Source organism: Molothrus aeneus, chromosome 6 (genome assembly GCF_037042795.1).
Source record: "Molothrus aeneus isolate 106 chromosome 6, BPBGC_Maene_1.0, whole genome shotgun sequence".
Lineage (NCBI taxonomy): Eukaryota > Metazoa > Chordata > Aves > Passeriformes > Icteridae > Molothrus > Molothrus aeneus.
Window position 1 is genome coordinate 58,858,167 of NC_089651.1, and position 27,354 is coordinate 58,885,520.

General features: G+C 42.2%; 1 protein-coding gene and 1 long non-coding RNA gene across 3 annotated transcripts; one reads left to right on the forward strand and one right to left on the reverse strand.

The window, feature by feature from the left end:
* Positions 1-3,863: 3,863 nt before the first annotated feature.
* NAA30 (N-alpha-acetyltransferase 30, NatC catalytic subunit) lies at positions 3,864-24,886 on the reverse strand. The gene is made up of 5 exons (XM_066552448.1): positions 24,866-24,886; positions 23,630-24,565; positions 16,243-16,366; positions 14,169-14,224; positions 3,864-7,294 (listed from the first exon to the last, which is right to left on the reverse strand). The coding sequence occupies exons 2-5, from the start codon at positions 24,560-24,562 to the stop codon at positions 7,157-7,159; spliced, it is 1,251 nt and encodes a 416-aa protein (XP_066408545.1). The 5' UTR covers positions 24,563-24,565; positions 24,866-24,886; the 3' UTR covers positions 3,864-7,156.
* LOC136558145 (uncharacterized) lies at positions 24,237-27,354 on the forward strand. 2 transcript variants are annotated; one of them, XR_010783839.1, is made up of 3 exons: positions 24,237-24,638; positions 25,975-26,166; positions 27,229-27,354. It is a non-coding gene; the product is annotated as an uncharacterized lncRNA (long non-coding RNA). The 2 variants fall into 2 exon arrangements; XR_010783840.1 differs by lacking the exon at positions 27,229-27,354 and having other exon boundaries at positions 25,975-26,392.

Genomic DNA, 27,354 nt, shown 5'->3' on the forward strand with positions numbered 1-27,354 from the left:
TCTGAAGAAGCAGCAGTTCTGATTTCCAGAATTCATGAATCCAAAGAATCCAGCACACCCAGCCTCTCCTGCCTCAGTTTCCCCTTTTTCCTCCCCAGCCTGTCCTGAACCAGTTTGCCCAGAGCTCACAATGCATCCAGTGCAGGCTGACAGAAAGTTTTGGGGCTGGATACAACCCCAGAAAATGATCTTTGCATTTTCAAGGAGCAGAAATTTGCAGCTTAAAGAAATCTAAATCTCCCTGGAAACTATTTACCAAGGAAAACTTACCCACAGTCATCCATCCTTTGAGTGTTAGAACAGCCTGAAACTAAAAGGTTTGCAGAGCTCAAGCAGGAGAGGAAGAGGGGTGGATCATTAAGAAGATATTTTAAAATATTTTTCTGGAATTTGATTTTTATTTCCACACTTGGATTAAGCTCTTCAGCTGGTGAGGAAAAAACAGGAGAAGTCACTCTCAGGATCTGTGAGAAAAAAAAAACCAAAAGGGCTCTTTCTGTAGGTTCAAAATGTTCCTGGGATTTTGAGGCTGAGAGTTTTCCGAGAGCACTTCTTCCAAAGGACCTTCTGAGAACACACAGTAAACTGCAAAACAATCTCACAGAGAACTACAGAGTTCCTGTTGGAGAGATAGAAAAGTTATTTTCTACCAACAAGGACAGAGCCAGAACATTGAAGTTTGACATTTCAATAAATGTACTTTTTGGCCTGTTTTGACACAGTAGGAGGGAGTGAGAATACTGAGATTATAGAGCCCAGTGCAAGGCAGCACCTCTGTAAAAGTCTGCTCCATATTCCATTTGTCAGTTTATAAATGGAGCCACTGCAGTAATCTCTGCTTCACTGAGATCAGCAGATTTTTCAATTTCCCTTCAATAAAACAAAACAAAAAAAACAAAAAAAAAAAAAAAAAAAACCAAGGAGAACACTTTAGCTTTTTAATCATATCCAGACCTGTTTCCTGTAATGAAGAACTTCTTTTCCAATCCCAGGAGAGCAGTTCTTTGAATGTCACTTTCAGATAGTGAGATAAAAATCTCTGCCGTTTGCAGGAAAAGGCTCCAATGCCATTTGTGGCTTGAACCACTTCCTAATTTATTTACTTTCTGAGGCTGTTTACATTTTCAGGCAGCCCGGCTCACTCATCCTTAACACTCAGTTTATTGCTGCAAGAAACACAGCCCTGTGCCAGCCACAGGAGAGATTTCAGACTTGAGGACACCTAAAGGCTTTTGGATCAAGTCGCCTGAGTAAAAAAATGGGTGGCAAAGAAAAGAAAAAAGTCAGTTTTGTGGTGAATTTTATCACTGACCAGCAGCAGGAGGCACGGACGGTGCAAGCCCTTCATTAGGGCTGAGCCTGAAACTGCTTTTCATTCCTGGAGAGCTGCAGGACTCCCAGACCAGCACGGGGAGGGGACATGAGGGACAAGGACATCCTTAATTTGTCTGAAGAGCAGCTGGTTCTCATCTTTATATAATTATCTCCTCCAGCAAAGCCTCCTGCTCAGAGTCAATGGGGCTGGAGCACACTTAGCCCAGCTCAGGAGTGACACACCAGCTCCTTTCACCAAGTGCATCCAACTGCAAGGCTCCTCTGTTTGCTCTTGCTGATATTAAAGACTCATTTTGATTTAGACTAAGAGCCTTTTCCATCCCTTGGGAGGGAGCTGTGGCAACACCAGAGTATTCAATTAACTCTGTGCTCTAGATTACTCATAGAAAGGAGTGTGTTCACATGGACGGGGATTGTCAGGGTACTGTCTGGAAGGGGGTTGAATAGCTAATATAATAAATATAGTAAAATTGATATAATAAATATAATATATTTATTATATTAATTTTATATATGTATTATAAAATAAATATATAAAATATATACTATATAAAATATAATATATAACTTATATTATTTTAGATATTTTATAATTTATATAAAATATATGAATAATATAAATTATATATTATATTATATTATTTATCATATTAAATATATTATTATATATGTATATAAAATATATATAATATAATAAATATAGTAAAATATATAATAAATATAATATTATAATGTAATACAATGTAATTGAATAATATATAAAAATAATATAATATAATATAATATAATATAATATAATATAATATAATATAATATAATATAATATAATATAATATAATATAATATAATATAATATAATATAATATAATATAATATAATATAATATAACATAATATGTATTTTTCCAGGAGTTGGAGTACAATAATCTTTATGGGTCCCTTCCAACTCAGGTTATTCAACAAGTCTATAGTATTACTATTATTATTACATATAAGTAATCACTTCATTGCATAAATCTTTCTTGCTTTAGCAAAGCTGCTTGGTCACCTACTTTTTCAACCTTCCTCTTAACTGGTATTTTACAAACAAACAAACAAAAAAAGGGTGCAGCAGGTGGCATCTTGTTACAGATAGAAAGTAGAAAACCAGTTGTTATCAAGCTCCTGTATTCAATCTTTGGCCACTACCTCTTCTTTGTCACCTTCTCTCAGTCTTTGACACCTGGAGAGAAGCATTCACTTCAGCAGAAAGTAATTTTCCTTTCCTGCTTTTGTTTTCTTTATTTTTAAAGAGAAAATTCCCCAAATCAAAGCACTAGCTGGTTCAGAAAATAGGAAAAACACCTCTCAGAGAAGTTAAGAAGCTGTTTAGGCCATTTTTTGCTGATGCTCTCAGGGTTCAGTTTTGGTTGTGATAGATAATTTCTTAAATCCAGGATGGAAGCTGTGGTGGATGCAGAGCTGGAATTTAAATCTGTGTGTCCCTCCTGGAGGTTACAGACTCCAGCCACCTGCAAGGGCTGAACAGCTGGAGAATATTCACTGTAATAACAGGATCATGGAAAGGTTTGGGGTAGAAGGGACAATCTCATTCCACCCCTGCCATGGGCAGGGACACCTTCCACTGCCCCAGGCTGCTCCAAGCCCTGTCCAGCCTGGCCTTGGACACTGCCAGGGATCCAGGGGCAGCCACAGCTGCTCTGGGCACCCTGTGCAGGGCCTCACCACCCTCAGTCAGGAATTTCTTCTTCATCTCCAACCTAAATCCATCCTCTGTCAGTTTAAAGCCATTCCCTCTTGTCCTGTCACTCCATGCCCTTGTAGAAAAGTTCCTCTTTGGTACTGGGAGCTGTAAGGAATCCAAACAAACTGGAAGGAGAAAGGCCTTGGAGCTCCTGGCAGGTTGGGTACAGCCCTCAGTCACCCGCACACCACACACAGCCACAACTGCTGGCAAATCCCCAGGGTTTTAGGAGCCTGGACAAAAATGGGATAAATAAAATGGAATAAAGCTCAAAGTACATGGAAAGTACTTTGAGAGGATTTCAAAAGTACATTTTTTCTAAGTACATACAGGACTCCTCTGTATGCTTGAAAGAGTTCTCAGCATTGCAAGGGCTGCAAGCAGCTCTCAGTTCTTGCTTACTTGCAACCAAAATAAGAAACTCCCCCTCCTTACCTCCCAGGAAAATCCAGAGTGTCTGTGTTAGTCATGACTTAAAAGCCATAAAAAAGGACCCATTTCAGTTCAGCTGTGACACTGTTCAGATAAATGATGTTCAACATGCCCCTGACACAGGCATGGCAGTTTTTAAATCAAACCATGATAGGCAGTTTTCTCTTGTAAAAATTTTCCCACCATTTCTCTGTCACAGAATCCCAGAATGATTTGGGTTGGAAGGGATCTTCAAGACCACCCCTGCCATGGGCAGGGGCACCAGGTTGTTCCAAGCCCCATCCAGCCTGGCCTTGAGCAAGTGTGTGTTTGTATTTTGTAGAGCAAGCAAAACAAGCATTAGAACATTCCCGTTGAAAAGGAAATAGATAAACAACGTAACCATTTATTTGACTGCATTGTATTTAGACAACTTGTACATTTCGTAACCCCACTGGTTTTGTTCTCATCAAAAAGGATAAAGGGACAGAAGAATATAATCCACTCAAAACAGCAGTCCAGTATTTTGAGATACACTTGCTATTTTCATAGATGCCCACCTGATACCTGAACTCCAACACAGGTTGTAATGTTTATACAAGACCTGAAGTTTTTTCAACACAGCACTGAGTTGTAGCAATGTCTTGCAGTGCCCTGAAAAAGTTTGTGACATACTCTGCAACACCAATCTGATGATGCCTTGAAGGTGATGAACCTGATCATTTCTTAAAAAAAACCAACATAATGAATGCAAACATCCAGACTGACATGTCAGCCAATAGCAACATTTGGGCAAATTTAAATATAAAAGCAATCAACTCCTTAGTTAGATTTGTCAATGCAAAAAGGCGAGGGGGAGAGAACTGTGTTTAGCAACAGACAGGAGAAATAACCAACCTTTCCTTGCTAGATTCCTTTTGAAAACCTATGCAAATTCAAGGCTTCCCACTTGATTTCCTAATCCCAAGCAGCACAGAGAACAAATCTGTTTGACAGGACCCAGCACATGCAGCTCAGTGTCTCCTGCAGTGAACTCTGTGACACAGCAGCCATGGCATAACCCTTCAGGCCAAATTGAAAAACAAAAAAAGGGAGATCTACACCTATTTTGCTCAGTATTTTCAACACAGGCATGGCAGCAACCACTTCTTACAATAACCAACCAGATTGTATTTGAAGTTTGCTCCAGAGGAATGATTTTGGCAGCGAGGAGGGATTTCAGCTCACTTGCCAGTCGGCTTTTGAATCCGAAGACACCCACGGCTTAAATATTAACCAATAGAAAACTTGCCTGTCTGGCTTTGCAGACTGAAACCCCAGCAAGACACACAAGGCAGCCCAGTTTGCAATTTGTGAATCAAGTCCAGCAGCTGCTTGCAAGGTCTGAAACCTTCCTGATCCAGCTCCAAGGTAGTCCCCTACATCCTGGACCACAGCTGAGGGAAACCTGACTCAAGGGATTGAATCCAACATCGAAGTCTTAGCACTGATCAAAACTGCTGAAAAGCCACCCAGAAATACTGGCAGAAAAACAAGGTTTTATGGTGTCACAAGGCAGCAGTGGCTACACACAGGCTTTAGGCTGAGCTCCAGCATGTCCTGGGAGTAACAGACCCCACTTACAACACTTTGTCTTGGGCACCCTTTTAAAGATGAGTTTTCTTTACTGAGGGGAACAGACCCCCTCGACAGCACAGATGGTGTCTCTACAAGCAGAAAACTCAGCAGGGCCAACTTCCATTAAAAATCTTTATTTTCAAATACAACTCATGATTTGTACATGGTAAGAATTGTCCATCACCATGTGCGCTTGGTCTGTGCAAAAGGTGGCTTTGCTCAAATCCAGTTTTCCTGCACAGGGCTCTTTTCCAAATGATACTGGAGGTAGGGGTTTTGTTGGTTTTGTTTTTAGTGTACAGTAATTAGCAAAAATGAAAACAAACAAATAAAAAAAAAAAACCCAAAACCAACCCCACGACTCAAACCAAACCCTAAAAAGGAAAAAAAAAAAAGCGTAGTAAGGCAAATCTGGAGAATTCGCTCGGTTCCATGAGAGTGGATTCACTGAGAGTTCATCCTTTTGATCCCTGTAAGGACCATTCACCTCAGAGCTGGACTTGATCCTGGTGGGTCTCTTCCAACTCTGAACGCTCTGAGATCTCTGATTACAGAGGTGCTTCCACAAGTCACCTAATACCTTTATTCTTGTCTTTCAAAAAACCAAAACAAAACCAAAACCAAAAACCCCCCCACAAACAAAACAAAAAACCCAACCCAAATGATTCATAGACCTGGGCTATGGAATCACACGGAACAAGAAAACCTCAACGCTGTCATTACTGAAAAAAATGATGGGTATTGGTAAAACCTATGTAAGCCCAAATAAAGAAAGGAAAAGAAAAAAAAAGAAAAACAGAGCAAGAGTGAATGCAAGAAAAAGAGACAGAATTCCTTCCCCGCTGCTTTGATTTTAGAGGGGAAAAAAAATCCCCCAATAATTTAGCTCATGTAAGTTGAGAAAATGAGAGCAGCTGAAAATGAATATGATACACCTTGAAATTCACTTCCAAGACCAAGAACCAAAGATTGAAGCATTTTAGAACACTGAAGCAAAGCAATCTGAATCTGAAAAAAATTGTTCCAACTATCTTAAAATAGCTGTTTCTCAGCGCTTCTAGCAATAATTTTGATTAAATAAAAATCATACCAATTTACATTAATTTTCTATATCTTCTTTTAAAAGAAGTCCCTCACTCTTTTAATGACAAAAGTGCATCCAAACCCAGCAGAGATTCACTGGTGCCACCAGGTTCTTTTAGCAGCTACTCAAGGTTTTCAAAATAGCTTACACTTCTTGCTATAAGAAGGGCCTTCCAACCCCTTGTTTGGGAGAAGTATCCGAATTATAAAAATCTGAAATAATTTATTATCAAATCCAGAATTTAAATAAAAGCAGATTTTTTTTTTTCCTTGCAAAGACAACTGAAGAAAGTAAAAGAATAAAAGCATGCACTCCAAACTTAGAGGTGAAGACAAATATACTTATCTATACAGGCACTGGCAGACGCAATTTAATGGTTACTCGTTGTAACACACACCCCACCCTACAATACATTTTTTCATTCACTAATCACTGAGGTACCAATATTTAAGAATGGAAAAATTCAATATTGAAAAATAAAACCTAAAATTGAAGCCTTTTTTTTCTTTTTCTTCTTCTTCTTCCCCAGAAAACTATGGCAATTTTTGTATGAAATGTTAGTATACTTATAGAATTTTACAATCTACATTGGCTTTATTTTGAATTTTCGGGAACCAAAAGCGGCGTTCCCATCCAGGTTTTCTCTGCTAAAACGTTCACTGTGTGGATGTCCTAAAGAGTCAGCAGACTTGCAAATGAATGAACATATCTTGGCTATCACCTGGCACATCTGGCTGGTACCAAAAGGACTCGGAGTCTGAGACAATCGGCTTTAATTCGGAACAAATGCGCCATGCCAAAGTGCAACGAATGTGTGCGACACTCAATGGGGACACTGACAGGTTTAAGAGCTGCATGGAAAGTACTAAAAGTCCACCTTGCAAAGCAATTTGGGACAAATTGCATTGCATGCAAAGGACAACTCTGCGCTGCTGGGACGTCGCTTGCTGGCTGGGACGGGGTCTCCTAACGCAGCCACAGTTTCAGACGCAGTGCATCCACTCCATTTAAATAGTATCTGAACAGCCTCTTGTCTCGCACAAAACCAAGGTTTTCATAAAGTTTCAAAGCAGACTTATTTGTGATTTCTGTTTCCAATACAACCTTTAAGGGAGAAAAGAAAGAAAGAAAAAAAAAGCGTGTCATGTTAGTCGGCAGTACACAATTGCTGAACCAATTCCAATGGTTTTATTTAAAGGTATGGTTGTTAGCAATGAATGGAATTCATTTCTTCTTATCTTTACTTAATTAAGCAATATTTCCACATTAAGCATCCACTTCCACATTAAAAAAAAATATAATACAGCATTTCATCCACAACTGTAATTGTAAACAACATTCAAGATTTTATTCTTGGCTGTAAACAGTATTTCAGTTCACCACCTCATAACAAGGGTAAAAAACCACATCAACAAACAAATCCCAAACAGCCTCCCCCAAAACCCAAGCTACCAAACAGGTTAGGGTCCAAAACATCTTTTGAGTGAGTAGCTGAACTTCTGCATGTCACAAGACCTTGGCACATGAGGATTTAATGATTTAATATCTTTGACCCCTGATTCCTTGGAGTTAGATGTAGATAAAAGCTCTGAATTGACACCAGCTGTCAGACCCAACATTTGCAGTGAATATTTTTGCTCAGCACAAGAATCACACACAGTGGTCTAAGTTGGAAAGCACCTTCAAGATCATCCAGTTCCAGTCCCCTGCTGCCATGGGCAAGGACACCTTCCACTATCCCAGGCTGCTCTGAGTCTGATCCAATTTGGGTACCAGCAAATACCCTAAACCCAAATCGCAGTGCACACCAGAAGAATAAGCAGAGTTTTCCATATTTTTCCCCCTCTGTTGGTAAGATCCCAGTTGCATAAAGACCTGTCAGAAATAACTCAGACCATCCAAAGTCAAGTCCAAGAGTAGTCCACATTAGACTCAAAATTGTATCAGAATTCTCAAGCACAGGTAAAAAACTACACTGGCCTTAACAAGACATTAATCACAAAAAGTTCAGAATTTTTCAGAATTCTTTCTCTCTCTCTTTTCTACACATGCACTGGACAGAGCTCTGCCACAACTGACAAGCCCTGCATTGCCTCCATGTAATAAAAACTCACTCTGCCTCTTGACTGGTGCTCAACTCAATTATTGAAGGTTCTGCTATTAGCAAGAACAGGGGCTGAACTAACAAGGTTTGGGCTCCATACACCCCTGATAGTGAATATCCACATATTAAAGAGCAACTGATGGTCACTGTAGAAAGACCATAGAATGAAAACACAGGACCAAAATACCAGCCTGGATTTGTAGAGCAGGTAAAGTCCATCTGCTCTGTGGCTTCTGTGGCCTCCCCTCCTTCAGGCACACGTTCCAACTCCCTTTTCCCTGGCCTCTCCTGCCACCTCTCGAGGCTGGTTCCTGAGCTCCTTCCAAAGCCACCTGGCAGAAAACCTTTCCTTTTTCTCTCCACAGGGTTTGTTTTCTGCAGTCTGAGGAGTGGCTAGGCCAGTGTGAAAGGGGGAGGCAGCCAGTGGTCAGAGTGGCCTGAAACTTGAGTCAAATAAATGCATTAAAAGGATTTTTAAATCTTATTGGAGGTGACCAGTCTAACCACTGGCTGCTACATTCCAATGGGAAATCCCACCTGTGTTTCTCAGTGTAAGGACATTGAAAGAACAATGAAGCTGGGGATAACAACCCAATGAACAATATAAGACTTGGAAACAGTTAGTTTTAAAAAAACGAACTAAGAGTCACACATTGAAATATTAATCATCAGAGTTCTTAAATTACAGCAGGGCAGTGCTGTAGCTGCACACTTAAGACAGCCTAATTCAATTCTTAGTTTTGTGACAAGATTGAGAGATTGAATTTCTCTGTTTGGCACTTCCCAGAACATTACTAGTAAGTCCTGTGGGAACTGGAGAACTCCTAACATCCTTCATCCATTAAAATGGGTAACTATTCATCTGTAAGAAATTATGGAAGCACCATCATTTTGCTGGAGAAGGGTATTTTCTACACATTGTACAACTCCTTAATTCCAATTTAAACAAAACACTGAAGCCAAAGCAGGAATCTGACCTGTGCAGAGGATTATTTATTTGAACTCTCAGCTATGAAGGGCATTCATTCACTCTCTCAAAGGTTCAGTAACCTGGCACCGTGATGTAACAACTCTCTATTCAACTGCAAGCACCAACACCTGGCAATGCTAAAACACTTCCAGCACTGCAGGTGATTGAGCTGAAGGGAGTGGTTAAATGTTGAAATACAGGTTTTTTGGAATCCCACTACCTAAGTGAATGCTCATCTTGAAAGCAAATGCAAGAGATTTGCTCTGGTATTTCTAAGGAAGCCTCAGCACAATGAAAAGTAATTCCCTGATCTCAACATACTGCAGCTGAGGCCATGTTTCTGTTATCTGAAAAGGAAACACAGGCATATTTTATTCAGATTTCATTAGCTTCCTTTGGTGAAGAACGCATCTCTTCCTGTGTGAGCTTTTCAATCAAGCTCCAAACCCTCAATTGTTACATTTATTTCTGCTCTTGTGGGTCGATTTTGTTGTAACATATGCCTGTTAAATCCTCTGATAACACAGCTACACCTCCCCTGAAGGGCAGCAAAGCTCTGATTAGATTTAACAGTGTTTTCTGCTCAAGTTGCAACTTTCTGAAGGTTGTGACATTCTCTTTTATCTTAAATTTCATAAACCAAACATTTTAGCTCAACTCTAATATTAACTGGGTTTAGAAGCAAAAAGATATCTATATTAAGAGTGGAGTGCAATGTTCCTTGTTGCTGTATTTTCACACCTTTAATTTATTCCTGAACTGAAGCCAAATGGAGTGGTCAAGCCCTCTTGCTTCTTCAGCTCAAACTCTGAAGGAACTCAAGTTTAAAAGCCAAGTAATAGAATGGATACAGCCAAATTAAGAACGTCCTCTCAGCACTCAGAGGAGGCTGCTATTCTTACTTTTAAGTCTGACAGATCATCAGACTCAAGTTATGAGGGCTCGTCCAGTGTCCTTAATCAATTTAACTGCCTTAACTTTTAAAGACAGGCATCACCCAAAATCTAAAGTTCATACTTTTTATGTTTTGTAGATTAGGGAGAAACTAAAAATATCAGCAATGTAATGATTTCAAACAGGATTCCATAAAAATGCACATTTCATTTTTACTAGTGTGGTGCTGAATTAAAATGACACACATATAGTGTGGGCAGAAACCCCACTCTAAATCACCCTGAAGTTCTAATGGGAAGTCTCATGAAAATCTGTGGTTCCCTTTCATGTTCTACATTTTTGCTTAAAAAGGGTTTTTGAAGTCCCATTACTGGAGTCTTATTTTCATTAGTTACCAATCCATTCACTTCATATGACTGAAATATTATTTCAGTAACACCAAGTGCATGGATTGCATGCAGATTCCTCAGTCATTTGTTACAGATGGAAAACCTGCATATGAACAACTCCTCCTTTCCAATTGTAATTAAGGGATGTAACAGTTCCACAGGATGGCCTTCAGCTGTAGAGTTGTGGGAAATTGCTTGCCAGCAAAAACAGTACAAAAAGCAGCCAGACACCCACCTTGCTGCAGTCAGCACATGCTTTTCTCTTTTAAACTGGAAGAAAAATATTTCCAAAACTTTGGAGCTGAAAGTAGAACTACTCACCTTCACCTGATTTATTTCCATAATTCCCCTTTTCTATGCAACCAGCCCAGAGTTATCCTAAATCACTGTGACCCACTAGAAACTCAGCCTAGTACAGTTCACTACCCCAAATATCAGAATTCATGAGCATCAAATATTTTTAAAAAGTCACAAAGGTAAAAAAAAAATTAATCAGAGATGCCTAAGTTTTGTAATGTTATATGCAGACACTCCAGCTGGAAGCTGCTGTGTGAGTATTTTCTCCAGGCCTGAAGGTTATTTCTGGTTCAAGCACCCACCCCCAACAGCAGATCACTTCCCTGGTTTCTATTCTAATGTAGGCCATGGCCAGCTCCATGGCCAGCTCCTCCCCTGCACACAGATTCCATTCCACTCTATTCACCTCCCCAGCTTTCCCAGAGAAAATCTTCCACACCCCTGAGGAAGACTCTGCCTCTCAGGCAGGGTGCTGACCACTGTAACCCACTCATTCCATAGGCCTGCCCTGGTTTATTCCCACTAAAACAGCCTCCAGGGGAAAAAAATGTCCTTAAACACCAGACCATTGCAGCAGGCTTTGAAATGCCACCTATCAGCTGTGATTTGTCAAGATTTTCATCTGTGGTGTTGTATAAATCCTTTGTTTCTCAGGACTCAACACTGGTACCTCCAAAGCCAAATCTGTGATACTTTGAAAAGCAACACACTGAGTGAGGCATTTATCAGATTATATGCCACAAATTATTAAAATTAAGTCTATTTACTGCATCTATTCCATAATTAGATTGAAGGGAAGAGTTTCCAAGCAGCCTTTGGAAATTTTTCACGACACCCACAGCTGCATATTCATGTTTTTAATCCTATTCCAAGCAAGTTTCAGAAAATAGCATTTTGCTTTTAATTGCACTCCATCTTATCTCAAAAAGCAGTATCTTTTTATTTTCATCAGGATTCTGATTTTATTCAAAGATGTAGAAAAATACCTTAAAAAGCTGCAGGGATGATTAAACTATTTCTATGCCTCACACAGACAAATTATTATGATGCACCACTTTGTGTTTGATGAGCTTTAAGCATCAATTAATCAGAAACTGATCTCCTGACAACTGCTGTGAAAACTGGTGAGACCCAAGAGTTGGGCAGAGCTTTTCATGGGTGTCTAGTTAGATTTTTCAGATTCTGGTCTGACTCAAAACTCAGCACTGCACCACATAACCTCTTTATTTTACACCATTTTGAGTATGTGGAAGAAACCTACTTGGTGGCAAAGGAAAAAACAAACATGAAAACATTGGCTGTTTGGTTGTGGATAACCTATATGTGGAAAAGAATAACATAAATAAAAATAAGTGTGGGTGTGCCTCAGTTGATGGTGCAGAAAAATAATCAGTAAAATACTCTGCTTGTATTCCATGCTCCCTAAAGGACTCCCAGTCCAAAATTTAGTGCCAGCACAAGACTCAGCTGGTGCAAAAGCCCCCAAAAATCAGGGGATGTGTTTGGAATCATCATTCTACAAACAGCAGCTCCAAAACCATGGCTGGCCCCATCCAGCACACAATTCAAGGAGTCTGAATTGTAGTGCCTTTGAATAGAGACAGAATCTGAGCAATGCCCTCTGCCCCTGGTCCAAAGCATTTATACAGCACCAGAGAGGAAAATCTGTGACTAACACTTAATGAGACCTCACTGCAGACCTGCAAGCCTTATCACATTTATTTCATGTTTATGGAGATAAAATGCCAGCAAAAAGGGATCTTGGATTAATATGACAGTGGTAGAGGAAAAAGACACAGAAGAGGTTACTGTTAGAGGTCACCTGCTAGATAGTCCAATCTAAAAATGAATTTACATGAGGAGTAGCACACAGACATTCAGAAATTACACAGTAATTACTGCAACTCAGAGCTTCAGTAGAAACATCCAGTTCTACTCCTGACTCTCTAATAACAGTGGATAATTCACTTCCCTTCTCTGCATCTCACTTCTGCAGCTCTGGTGTGAACTCTGTAACCCTGATCCTCAAGTATTTTGCAATTTTAAAAAAATCTTGACTAGTCTAGAAATGGGAAATCAACTCAAGACCATAGTGGAAAGCAATGGGGAGAACAAACCAACCAATCCCTCCTTGATTAGCTCAGTGTAGACAAGTAGTAAAGGAGATTAGAGGAAAGCATTTTAGAAACCAGGATAGAAGCAAGAAGCCCAAAGAAAGAACTTAAAAGAATTACAGGCTGCACTGTAGTGCCCAACTACAACATAAATTAGAAGGTGAGGGGGAAGAAGACAGCAGCAAGCAGAGGCATGAAGGGATCTGAGGGGAAGAATAAATCTCCCAATGAATGAAGCCAGAGCACAGGCAGGGATGCTGCCAGAGGAGAAACACAACAAGTGGAAAATAAACTGGAGTGTTTGCCAAAAGCCCTGTGACACCAATTGTAGCTTTGCATAAGAAACTTCCCCAGGGGCAGTGGGACAATGGAAGGAGCAGTGGGACAATGGAGGGAGCAGCTGAAGTGAGATAACAGAGAGATCAAAGGCTCATTAACTATGACACACTGAAATGACAGTGCTCACTTATCAGGAACAAGTGCACTGTGCCAAGGAGCTGGAAGTTAAAGGGACAGATAACCTGGGTAAGAGGATGGGAGGATGGATGGATGGATGGATGGATGGATGGATGGGAGGATGGATGGATGGATGGATGGATGCAGGGAGAGCTCCTCACAAGTTAAACAAGGCACACAACAATAGAGTTGTTTTGTGTACATATTTATATTTTTAAAGAAAGCAGGAACTGTAATCTGGTGAAAGAGTACCAGCTTGTAGGGAAGTGGTTCAGTCACTCTCCCTGCAGGTCTGTGTGTCTGAGCTAACCCACTGCAGCCCTGCTCTGTGCAGTGTCACAACAGGCTGATGAGTGCCTGTGATAAATCCACATTCTGCAGCAGCACAGCACACACTGTTCTGTGCCTGGGTGTACTCTGAAGGGATGGCAGGGCCACACAGGACATGCTCTGCCCGCTGCTCAGCTGCACCTCAAATGGGGCCCTTGCAGGAAAATGGGCCTGAGTGAAGGCTGAGGCAGCTTCACAATGTAAATTACTGAATTTCAGCACTTAGGACAAATTTAGAAAGTTCATCTCCTATTTGTGCCATACTTTTTTTAGAGGTTGTTTTCTCTTTTATTATAAAGGAGCTTCTTACCAACTTATTTCCCACCTAAAAAAAGTCCTGGAGAAGAAAAACCTGTGAAATGAATCCACATACAAGAGAGTGCAAACCATTTATATTATGAAAGTTTTGATTATAAAATCTTACCTCATCACAATCTCCTTCAACCATAGCATAAATAGCTTTCTTAACCAAGTTTGTACCTGAAACACAGATTTCAGTAAGTGTCAGAGTTGCAGTGCAAAACAAAAATGCCAGTTTATATATGACTAATGTGTGCTACCTACATGACATGACACCTGGGGAAAGGAGGGAGCAAAGAAAAACAAGGAGTTGCAGTCAAGCTGCAGTCTCAAGTTTGAACACTAAAATAATCTGTGAAGTTATCCAGAGACTCAGCTGAAGTGCAAGATTCTTGTAACACAAGGATATTAGAAACTGGCTGCTCTGCTCAACATGGTGTTAAATATAGCCTTCCAAGATGTGATTCATTCCTTTTTGTTGCATTTAAAGTCAAAATCTGCTGGCATGTACTTGAAGGACATTCATCTTCCATGGGAATTTCCTCTTACTAAAACAAATACTTGTATTAGTAACAGAACTTATGAAACCACTGTTTTTATGGCTCATTCCCATTTGGGTTTGCTAGTATCTATTAATATTCTCAAAGCCCATCCCTTCCCCTCAGTCAAGCATTAGCTTAATTTTTTAATCATTATTTTTCATCTATTTCACAACAGTTCTACAAATGTAATATCCCTACCTGTCAGTAGAATTGGGGTGAAATTGAAAGTTGATTTCAAAGTTACTAGTGGAAAAAACTGCTGTTCAGTGAAATTGCATGAATCTCACTTCCATAAGAAAGCTATGGAAAAGGAAAAAAAACCCCAAGGTATCTACAGAATGTTTTAATACATTCTCAAAACTTTAATCAAGTAAGATTTTCACTGAATATGATGATCAAACTGTTCTACATTTAAAGCAGATCTTCAGATTAACAGCACACTTTGAGAAACAGCAAGGTGGCAAATGTAGGAAAAAGCCAAGAGATATGATGTTAAGTTAGCAAGGCTTTAAAGATAAATTCTATGTATATAATTCTAATTTAACCACCGACTAAAGTGAAGGAAAAGTCTAGCAGTGATCTTCATAATAACAGCATTAGCTCTTATTTACTTCTGAATCCAAGCACCTGCAATTAAATTATGGCAGACTCCTTCATGACTCAGCTAAATGGAAAGGAGAGACAGTGATTTCTCAGTATCCTCTTCCTCTGCTCCACTACAGAAACCAACAATGGCTTTTGAATTGCACTGGGGAAAGAAAAAATCTGCACATGCTTGAACAGTCGTGGTAATGTGTTTTTTTGGAGGGTTTTTTCTGGAAGAAAGCAAACACAATGATACATTCTGCAATGGATCACTGTATTTTTTGATTGCAAGTAATTTTCTGTCTTTAATCACAGAAGCATGAGCTGTTCAGTGTGGATGAGTGGTGAAGCACAGCTCTAAGCTTTGGAGCTGACGTCTACATTTGGTTAAAAATACCTTACATAATGTAATTTCACAATAACCAGCATGAAAAAATTAAGTTCCATAAGAAGAGATATTTAATTAAGCCAACTTGGCTAACTGGAGTTAGAATGAAAATCCCTTCACCAGGGCAAAACTGATTAATGAGAAAGGGCAAACTCCCTGCCAAGAGTGATTTCTTTACCACGTACCTTCCCAACAAAACAGATCTCCATTTCAATCACTCAAGTAACAATACACAGCTATTTTTCTTCCCTGATTAATACAATAATGAGCTCCATACATTCTCCCTGATGGGTAATATATGCATAATTTATAGGGGGAAGTCAGGGAATAAGTTCACTGTAAAAAAGGAGCCTGAACACAACATGGAAATACAGCGATGAGGGCACACATAAAACCACAAAGCAGTTCCCACTGTTATTTGGCAGAGGTAGAGGTAAGGGGCTGCTGCCTGCCTTTCTTTTTGCCTTATCAGATCCCAGGTGTGAACCTCACAGGGCATTTCAAGTTATTTGAACAAAATCAGAAAATCCACTGGGGAGCCTGTGTGGTTGAGTAAGGCGAGGATGACACACAAAGCACCACATCCTCAACTTCAGTTCAGCTTAAATCTTTATGACAGCTACAGTTATCCCAGCTAGAGAGGATTTCAAGAAGAAAGAAGAAAAAAAAAAGGCTATTCTTACCAATTCCTTTTCTTCTGTATTTGGAATCCACTGCTAACATGGCTATATAACCTCTGCGGAACATCTTTTTGTGCATATCCAGCTTGCAGACGATGGCACCTACACACTCCTCACCTACCATGGCCTTAAAGAAAACATACACGCATGGAATTCTCAGTTTGGGATCCACAGGGCTACCAAAAGCAGCAAAACAGGTCATTTTTCAAGTGAAAGAGCCCCACAGAATTTGTTTGTATAAAGCTATGAAAAGGTAATGAAGTAAATTTTAAAAGTGTCTCCAAAAGTATTACTAAGATTAAAAGACTTAATTGCTTTATTACATTCCAATAAAGTTCCAGGACAATTAACCAATGAATTACTCCAGGAGAGAACCACATTATCATTTCACAAAGTCTACAGGTAAGAACATGTGTGATTAAAAAGGGAAAATAAATAAATAAAATAAAAGACCAGGTTAAGGCATAAATTACCATTTCATATGGGCTTCTGCAGAGGAAAAATGTCCATTCCTGTTTTATAGTGATCTGAATTTTCCTGTATAAGGGCTGTGCTAGATAACATGCTTAATTTTTGTCTGGTTTTAATGTCAAGGCCACAAAGGATCAGAGGAAAGTGTTGCTGCATTTAATCTTTAGACACTGTCGTTTTCAGTCACATGACACCCAGAGAACAAACAAAAAGGCACAGTTAATTTCACACATGTTAACTATTGGGGGATTTCGTTTGTTAAGAGCACTGGCAGTTAATCCCAGTGGCATTGTCACAGTAACCGTGGTCAAGGAGACGTAGGCATCCTGAAATATGAACAAGAAAAACCCCAAAAGGAAAGGACCCAACTCCTCCCCAAACACTCAGCAAACCACTTGCACACCCACTATGTTCACCAAAACTTCACCATGAGAGAAAGGAAAACTGAGTGATGTTAAGTGAGGGATTAGGCAGCACAAGGGATTATGACATTATAACCTGCAGCAGTAGAACTCAGTAATGCTGCAGAGTGGGACAGCATCCAAGGGGAAAACAAATTCCTGGGCACTCAGGAAAGATGGGCAGAGATAAAAAGAAACTCCTAATTTTACATATGGCTTGTGACAGAGCTGCAGGGAGGACCAGCCTTGGGCTCGAGTGCAGCAGCTAAACCAGGACCACAGCACATGATTGGCACGAGCATGTGCTGCCACAAGAGCTGTGGATAATCCAAATTTACAACTCTAAGACATGGCAAATGAAAAGGACTTGCTAGAGCCAGCACTGCCAGGCCTCAGAGCAGCCACCTGTGAAGCCAGAGCTCACTGCTCCACAGTCTGTGGTATAAACTCAACCACCTGAACCCTTGTGCACAGCTTGGAGGCCAAAGCTCCTTGGAGAGAAGATCCCTTCCTGCAGGTCATACTGCAGGCACAGTCTCTTCACCCCAAAAAGAATCAAATCTTTGAGCATCTCCACCTGGATGGGGGTTATTAACCAAGTCAGCTTTTAACCAGGAGCTGCAGCAAAGGTGAAATGAAGCAGCCAAAAAAAGTACAAGCTGCAGTTCCAAAGCCCTGTGATACAGCATGATTATAATCCCATTTCTAATGTAGCTGAAGCAAATATAACTATTGCTAAGTTTTTATTTGGCAGGAAAACACATTTCAGCAGTATCCAAGAACAACCCTGAACAATCTAACAAGTGGTTTTTAAAATAACAAACAAAAACTGTAGCATGATCTAACTGGACTGAAACACAGAGCCTCTAAGCAATCTTTCATTTGTTCCAAAACACAGGTTATTCCACGGAAAAGAGGAGCTGTGCATGCAAAGGTTCAGTTCAAAGCAAGTTCTGTATCTCAGCTCAGACCTGAGAAAAGCAGGGAGTTAAATAAAGAGTATCATCAGACAAACTGCTCAGAACATTGCTATAATTATGCAGAGTACCTCGATGTAATCTTATCCCTCGCTAAAAAAAAAAAGCACACCACAAACTAGCATGTTGTAGTTGTGCTTTGCCCTGGAGTGAACACGTGCAAACTGTTGATCCTAACAGTTATGTGGAGAATTTTTAAGATATTTTTATATATAATTTTTTTTACATGTTTCAGGAGTAGTGACAAGCTAGAAATTTCATATCTGAGCTCTTTCTTGTCCAGGGCACTTTTTAGCAAAGTTATATTCATGAATCATATATTTAAAATGCTAAATGAACAGAAAAGAATTTTGTTTCAGTGATCAAAGAAGCAAATACCCACTGGTTTTACCACTGCTGCCAGAGAGCTGAATAAAGAATGACTGTTACCAGTTCTCCAAACCCTTAAATCTATTTCTCTGTCTTTAGGCAGGTAAGTCTGGCAGTTAATCTACAGCTGTTCCACTCACAAAGGGAGTGATGCATTTCTACCTCATTTAGAGGGGTTTTTGTTGCCTTTCCTCTCCTTTCTCCTTCTTTCCAACCTTATCTAAAGCTGGAAATGAACCTAAACCAAAATGATGCACAATTTTACAATTTAATTTCCTGGAGAAAGTTAAACTCTGTGAATAAAAAAAACCCAGACTGAAATAGGGAGAGTTGTGAGGAGGGAAGAAAAGTAGCTCCCACACAACATCATTTAGGAAAAGATAATCATGGGCCAAATTTTCCTTTCAGGTATACAAGAGTACTTTTAAACATGCAATTTTCTACAAACAGAATTCAGCCTAAATCACTATATATGTTATAAACTCCACAGAGTACTACAAGATTTACTCCAATAGTAAGTTATTAGTAGCAGGATTAACATACATGAATCCAAATCCAATATTTGCATCATCTTTGTTCCTATGAATAAGTTTAAATGCTTAAAACAAACCAGATTTTAATATACTGGAAGAGCTAGTAGAGAAATGTCTGTAAATCAGCAAGAACATTATTTTTCATAGAATTAATCAATTTGTATTAATTTCATTATCAAAGATGGCATTATGTCTGTCAGCCACAGTCTGAGTATGCATTTAATATCCAGATCCTGTGAGTTTTGTTTAAAGCAGATTAAAGCAGCCAACTAGCCCCAAAAGGGAAATATTCTGCAATTCAAACCCAGCAGAACCTGCACTGCTCCACTGCATTTTTCCTTTCACACCTGCACCAAAGTCCATCCCAACTATCCCAGGCACAGCTGGGTAGGAGCTGGCTCCCATTTAGGGATCAAGTTACCAAATGCCATTAGAGGATACACTCAGGGTAATGGTTTTAACCTCACAGGGCCACCTCAGCCACAGCTCTCCCCAGGACCTGGCAAATCACCACCTCCCTGAACCTGGACAGCAGCAATTCCCCCCTGTGTGAGGATCACCCCTGGAATTACTGCCCTGGCTGCTGTCACCTGCTCAGGTGCTGCAGGGACTTCAGTTTCCACAGGGAGAGACTGTGTGAAAGTGAGATCACTCCCAAAAAACAAACTGGAATATAAAGTTTGCAAATTCTCCTACAAAACTTCTTCCTACATCTGCCACAAGGCCAGGAAGACTTCTCAGACAACCTCCTGACTCTTCTGGTTCTTCCTTTTTAAGCCCCAGGTTTTCCACAAGTGAAGAACAGGGATGATGCCTTACAAATCTTAATTTCAACACACTAAGACTCTTGAATCAAATCCAATTTAAAAAAATGCAAAGCATTAGTATAAAACAAGACTTAACTGCAGTCATTTAGGATTTACAACACATTTAAAACCACTTACATGGAATTAATAGGTTATTTTTAAACTTGTGAAAGTTTAAATTATAAATGCTGCTATAGCTAGTGGCAAAGTTAAGAACCCAATAAAAGCATAGATTTTCTAGATTTTTCTTAAAAGGCAGCTGAATGGTACAGTGAATTACATGAGAGGTTACAACACTCAGCCTTTTATTACATTCTGTCTTACCCAAACTCTGGCACAGAGCAAGGTTTCCTAAGCTCACCTCTCCCACGCTAAAGGATTTTGAAAACAATTTTCTAAAATATTTTATTTATCAGTCTGAAATGCAAGCTTCAGAACTTTAGCACTGCTAAGACTAGAAGCTTCAAAACCACTTTAAAAGAAAGCTACAACGTTGAAAATGCATTTCGAATCCATCTGCGGACAAAGATGTAACATTGCTTAAAAATACCTCCCATGAAACACAAGATGCCCCTTGCCCCTGTCATTCTTTGACAGAGGAGTGGGTATTTGAGGAGAAACTGGGCTGACAGAGCTTCTGAGAATAAGCAAAAACCAGACATTTACTGGGCACCCACACCTAACAGACAGTGCAAAGCTGCTCTTCTGAAGACAGGCAAAACATGAGTTGGAACAGACAGCTGGAGTTTTACAGAGTCCCAGAATGGTTTGGGTTGGAAAAGACCTTAAAGATCATCTAGTTCAACCCCCTGCCATGGACAGGGACACCTTCCACTGGAAGTTTATGGAGGAAAATGTCATTATTACCTTGCCACAGACCAGATACTGCTGCAGTGGGACACCTCAGCACTGAGCAGTATTTCCAAGCTGCTACCCCTAAAGTCAGGATAGCAATTATGTGGATAAATTAGATATTGAATTCAACAGGGTTTTAAGACTTTCAGTATCTCCAGGTCCTTTTGAAGTGAATATTAACTTCTTCTTTGGGTGTACAGTTAGGAAGTGGTCTGAGCCTGCAAAACTGTGGTCACTACTGACCATTCAGGGCTGGTCTCTGCCTTCCCTCCAGCTGTGCACTCCCACCTCTCCTCCTGCACCTGGGACATCCTGCAGGAAGAGATCTGGAGCTCTAAACCAACAGAGCATCACCCTAAAACAGCTAAATACACACACATTTACAAGTAAAAGCTGGTCAGAGGGGTAACTTGGCTCCCAAAATCACAGGAACACAGGGGCTGGCACAAGGCAGGAAGAGGGAGTTGAAGAGAGGGAGTTGTTTTAAGCACCAGCCCTTAGAGCAACTGGGCAGCTTGGGAAGGCCAAGCCAAAATTCAGCAAGTTTCAGATCCATGCAATAAAGTTAATAATGTCCCCAGAAATTAGCTTTGCATCGTCAGAATAGGGAAATTATGGTTTAGATGATTCACCAAGTGCTGTTTGTTTAGGGAAAATACACATCCCACCTTACATTTCAGTGGTGTCAGTCTTTTCCCCTCACAGGGAGAGGAAAGCAAAGGTGCCATGACAGGGCACAGGGAAAACAGGTGAATGTGCTCTGGAGGAGTTTTCAAAAGGTGATGGTGAAATTCAGCAAAGGAATTGGCTGAAGCCTTACAGATCTTTTTCCAAATACAATCAAATCACAGGCTAACCCCTCTTCCCAAAACACTCAAAACCCAGCCAAAACCTGAAACCAGCAGGGTGTGGGGCCACAATGCATTAAATCAAATGATTCTGTGAGATCAGGCACTGAGCTTCAGGCTCACCATCCTGACAATTCTTGCTAATTGAAATATGCAGTCCCTGACTGAAGATAAATATTTTAAAGCTATTTATTGGAGAGAAGTAGTTCAGGAGTCCATTAACTGCAGGAACAAATTATATTTTATAGATCAGAAAATTTTCAAGACGACCTCTAAGAAATAAACCTCAAAAACATTAAAACCAGTCACAAAAAACCCCAACCTCCCCACACATGAATTTGACTCAGTATGCTGCAAGACCTTCAAATTATTAAGCAGATAATTTGCTGGCTTTAGACATTCACAGCCATGTATTATTCTCTACACTTTTATGTACTTTACATTGTTTCACCTTTCTAAAAAAAAATGGCAAATGCATTGAGTTCAAGAAAAGTTTTGTTGATTCTTCAGGGCTATCAAAAAATGAAGCTGTCACTACAAAATAAGCTTTCTTTCTTTTGAGTGATATCTTACTCTTTAAATGCACTTATTAGAAATCATCTGTTTTAGTTTTCTGTCAAACAACTTGTCACTGCTCTTCTCACAACAAAATTCTCCAGTTATTCCCTGACAAAAAAAACCCATAATGAGTGAAAATCTAAACAAATGTATTATGATCTAAGCGTATCCAGCGTTGCATTGGCATCACCAGTGCTGCGCCTGATGCTCAAAGGATGGACTTTTGTAATTCTTGAGTATTTTACTCTCAGTGTGAGGTAAATCTGTCACAGGCAGAGCTCAGTGTTTGAACATCACTGTGCTCTGATCAGCATCCTTGTAATGGCAAACATGACTTTGCATCCAACAATGCTCTCCAATATTCCCATATTCTGTTTTGTTCCAGAAGGTCAACATTTTGCTTTGCTCAACTTCCTGTAATCCTACTGTATTCCCTCTGCAGGGTTTTAAGGGGCACAGTTCTGAAAATCCTCCTACAAACCATACCAATCCTGCTATAAATTCTAGCAGATCCTAAACCAGGAGCATTCAGGAAGTTGAAGGCCAGATGGGCTCCACTAGCCTCACCTCTTGTGCTCGTATTCCATCAAAACTTCAGAGATACCCCTGAACTGAAGGGTGCCTTGGCTCTGGCTAAATCAGACCTTTCAGAGGGGTGTCCAGCCTTCATTAAAACATCAAGAGACAAGAAATCATCATTTTCTTTAGCAAGGAAGTGCCACAAACTCCCCTAAACGCTCTGTTTTGCAGCTGGGACTGTTGCTATGAGTAAATCGAGCACAGCTAAGCCCTTACTATGCACATGCACTCCTCAGGCCAGCTTCTACTCACTTTCATTTACCTGTGGATGCATTTTCATCGTAAAAGCATGCAACTGAGACACAGAAAGTGCTAAACATTTAGGAAGGCAGGGAGGCAGCTAAACCAGCCTTTCAACAGTGCACTGGGAAGAATACAACACTAAATATGCTGTTAGTGCAGGGAGCCAACGTGAGCATTCCTGCGTGCTGCGAGCACTCTCACACCTGTAAAAGCAACACAGTTGGACTTGTCTTTGTCAAAGTAAGCTCACAGATCAAAAAGTCTGCTAAACCTTTCACAGTGCCTCTCCACCTATCACTTAACATTTATGTGCCAGCCCTGCTTCAGTCAATTTTAAAACCATTGTGCAAGAATTAGCAAGCAGTTACAAGGCATTAGTGGACTAAGTACTTTCTTTTTTAAATCCAAGCCCAGGAACTGAGACAGAATCATAAAATGAGCTACCAAAGGTCACAAAAGCCAATGTCAAAACCAAGATTAGAAGCCCTGAATTCTTGGATCCTAGCCCTGTGCTCAAACCCTTTCCCCACCATTTAAAACACGTGTTAACAAATGCAAAACTTCGGCCACGTGCTTTACTTGTACCTGCACGGGTCACAAGGGGACAGGTATTCCCAAAAAAGCTCGGCCTTACCCACAGAAAGATGATTAAAAAGTATTTCCACAAACGCCAACCCTTCCATCCCCGTCCTCCCCAGCCCCAAGCCACTCCCAACTCCTGCCCCTCACCCTGCTCCCTCCGGCACTTACCAAAAAGCAAAGTTGTGGCCAGTTGTGGATAAAATACCTATATGTGTAAATGGAGTAGGGTTCAGACAGATCTTTGGTGATCAGTCTCATGATATCGGGCATCTGCAGCTCTGACTCATACTGGACGTATCGTATCGTTAGGTCCTCCTCGGGCTGACAGTCCGTTCCCGAGCCTTTCAAACTGCACGCTGCTTCTAAGGACCCGGAGAGTAGCTGCAGGGACTCCGACTCCTCCTCCCCTCCTTCATCCCCCTCCTCCTGCTCTTCCTCCTCCAAGCCAGTCTCTCCTGCCAGCCCATTGCGGGCTGCAGTCTTAGCAGCAGCAGCAGCCGTGGTTGTGGCAGCAGGCTGGCTCTTGTCCCCTTTAGCCGGGGGAGAAGGAGGAGGAGAGGGTGCAGTCCTTCCCTGGGGAGGGAGGTGGTTGGCGTGGGGGGACGAGCAGGGCGCTGCGCTGGGGGGCGACGACTGCTGCTGTCCGGAGCCCATTGTTTTGCTGGCTCGCTTGTTCTCCAGCCCCTCGGGGGCCGCCCCTGCCTCCGAGCCGAGGATCTTGCCCTTGAGGGAGGCCCGCAGGTGCCGCAGCTCGGGGCTGATGAGGCCGTTGAGCTGGTGGTTGTGGTGCGGGGGGTGGTGGTGGTGGCGGTGGTGGTGGCGGTGCTGCGGGCCCCCCTTGCCGCCGTCGCTTCCTCCTCCTCCTCCTCGCTGCTGCTGCTCCCGTCCGCCCGCGGGTCCCTCCTCTTCCTCCTCCTCCTCCTCTTCGGCCTCCTCGTCCTGGGCGCCGGTGCAGGCGGCGGCGGCGGCGGCATAGGAGGCGGCGGAGGAGGAGGAGGAGGAAGCAGCCCCCCCTCCTCCTCCTCCTCCTCCGGGGAAGGGGGAGAGCGTGTCCCCCTGCGGGGACAGGACGCTGCTAGGCCCCGGCGGTACCTCGGCCATATCCTACGGGAGAGACCGACACAAACTCACCGGGGAGGAGGAGGAAGGCGCCAAACCCAGCGGGGGCCACGGGAAGGTGTGTGGGGGGGGAGAGGCGCGGCGGCCTCACGGGCCGCGCTCGGCGGGGAGCGGAGTAGGGGGGGGGGGGGGGGGGGGGGCGCGAACAAAGGCACGCACGGTGCCCGGGCCGCGCCTCGCCGCCCCGCCGCGCCCTGTGGCGGCTGCCCCGCTCCCCCTGCGGGCGCGGGCGGCGCCGTTCCCGCAGCGCTCGGGGCCCGCGGTGCCCCCGCCGCCGCCACTCACCGCCGCGTCTGGGCAGCTCCCGCTCCGCCGCCGCCAAGCGCGGCCGCCGCGGCCGTAAAACCCGCGGCCAGTTCCTGTCGGCCCTTACGACACTTCCTCTCTTGGCGGCGGCGCCTGGAGACGGCGGGGCGGGGCCGGCGCCCTCAGACGGGACCCGGTGCGGGGGGAGCGGGGCAGGGATACGGAGGCGGTCACCGGGTTGGAAAACTCCTCTGAGGTCGTTGAGCCCAGCCCATGAGTGAACACATCCAGTCTTTCATAGACTCGCAGTGTCCTGAGCGGGCAGGGATCATGGAGTCGCACGCCCGGCCCTGCACAGGACACGCCAGCAATGCCACCCTGTGCCTGAGAGCGTTGTCCCAGATCCGAATTCTGTCAAGCTTGGGGCTGTGGCCATTCCCTGTTCAGCCTGTTCAGTGCCCAGCACCCTCTGGGGGAAGAACCTTTCCTGATATCCAGCCTAACCCTGTCGTGCCTCAGCCCCTGCTGCTCCCTGGGCTCCCCAGAGTGACGAGATCAGTCCCTGCCCCTGCCCTGCTCAGGGAGCTTTGGCTGCTCAGAGTCTGACTCTGCTCCGAGCTGGGCACACCGAGTGTCCTCAGCTGCTCCTCATGAGGCCCCTCCAGGCCCTTCCCCATCCCTGTGGCTCCTCTGGATCCTCTGGAATAGCTTCGTGGCTTTTTTGCTTTCAGCATCTCTGGGGATGGTGACTCCGCCATCCCCCTGTGCAGTCCATTCCCGTGTGTGATCACCCTTCCAGTGAGGAAATTCTTCCTGATATCCGTCCCCTCCTATCAGGAGTTGTGCAGAATCACAAGGTCTCCCCTGAGCCTCCTTTTCTCCAGGCTGAGCCCATAATTTGAGCTCCAGACCCTTCCCCAGCTCCATTCCCTTCCCTGGACTTGTTCCAATCCCTAAATGTCATCCTGAATTGTGAAAAATGCGTATTTTATGATTGACTTTTCGCAAATATTAAAATGAATATTACATGTGTTATGTTAGAAAGTTATGCTGTATTAATTTTATTAAGTAGTGTGTTAAATATAGTTTTAGGTTATCACATAAGGTTAAAATAGAAACTATGCTATGTAGGATTTTTTTTTTTAAAGAAAGGACTCGCACTGAGATAGCAGCCACAGGACACCTGAATCTTTCAGAGAAAGAGAATTTATTGCTCCATTATCAGGAGAAACGAACTTCTTCCTGCCTCGCTCAGCTGCCGTCAGAATCCAGAGGAAGAAATTGACAATGACCAGACAGAATCCTGTGTTTGAATGGAATTTATGCATCGTGTATGCAATGTATGAGTATGCAACAGGTTATTGTTTTTAAGGGTTAATCCTCTGTTAATGTGGGGCCTTTTTTGGGCGTGCTGCCCAGAAAAAGGTACCCAGACTGTCCATAATTCTTTGTTTTTATTGTCTCGTACTGTCCTAATCCAAATTGCCCAAATTTTTATTACTCTTACTACATTGCTATTTTTATAACCATTTTATTACTATTAAACTTTTAAAATTTTAAAAACAAGCGATTGGTGTTTTTCACATGGATGGAGGCAGCCAGGGCTGGCAGTGTGGCCCCAGCAGTGCCCAGCACGAGGGACAGTCGCTGTCTGCTCTGGGTTTTGTTTGATCAGCCCAAGCCTGAGCAGGCACCAGCGCTGCCCACAAGGACATTCCCAGCTGTGTTTAGTCTGGGGACAGGTGCCAGAGGTGTTCTGGTGACACTGTTGCACATCAGAGTGAAGGAATTGTTGCTTTTCCTTCCAAAAGCTGCACGAGGGACGTCATTCCTGCCTGGATGAGCCTTGGGTTGCGTTCTGTGCCTGGTGACAGTGGAAATTCAGCAAGGCTGAAAGACTCTCAAGCCATCCCTGCCACTCTTCTGCCTCAAATAAATATAATTCTTTTAAAAATTATAATGGATACCACAGCAACAAACAAGTCCTTTAGATGTGAATATTATATTAATGTGCACACAAGGTCCCTCAAAATGCAGAGAAATTGTGGGGTTTTTTCCTTTCCTCACGTGAAGCTTTGCAGGGCCCTCATAAGACTTGCTCATTTTCGTTTGCTACAGTTATTTTTCAAGGAAGTGACAGGTCTGAGCTTAAAAGTAAAATCCAGGAACTGCTCTACATGTCCTAACAGGATTCTTTAATTAGGAATTATAAATAGTGTGGGGTTACAGCCTCCTGTTTATTAACTGCTTAATGCTGAAGTAAAGTGGGAAAAGAGTAAAAGACCTGTTGGAAATTGAGGGAATTAAAGGCTTTTATTTAAAGTAACTACTTATGGGAATACTGAAATTTTGAGAAAGAAACGGGTATCTGAATCCTTTTACATTTATTTATTCTTTTCCAGGTCTCCTTTGCCCCATCCCTGGGAGTGTCCAAGGCCAGGCTGGACGGGGTTTGGAGCAGCCTCCTCTAGTGGAAGGTGTCCCTGTCAATGGCAGGAGCTTGGAACAAAATTATTTTTAAGTTCCCT

What these genes read in the sequence shown, in the direction of transcription:
- NAA30 (XM_066552448.1), bottom strand. Translation starts at nt 24,562, where the DNA reads ATGGCCGAGGTACCGCCGGGGCCTAGCAGCGTCCTGTCCCCGCAGGGG. An exon ending in ATACAGAAGAAAAGGAATTG is followed by an intron (nt 14,225 to 16,242) that starts GTAAGAATAGCC and finishes TCTGTGTTTCAG; the next exon opens with GTACAAACTTGGTTAAGAAA. An exon ending in TTGAAGGAGATTGTGATGAG is followed by an intron (nt 7,295 to 14,168) that starts GTAAGATTTTAT and finishes TCTCCCTTAAAG; the next exon opens with GTTGTATTGGAAACAGAAAT.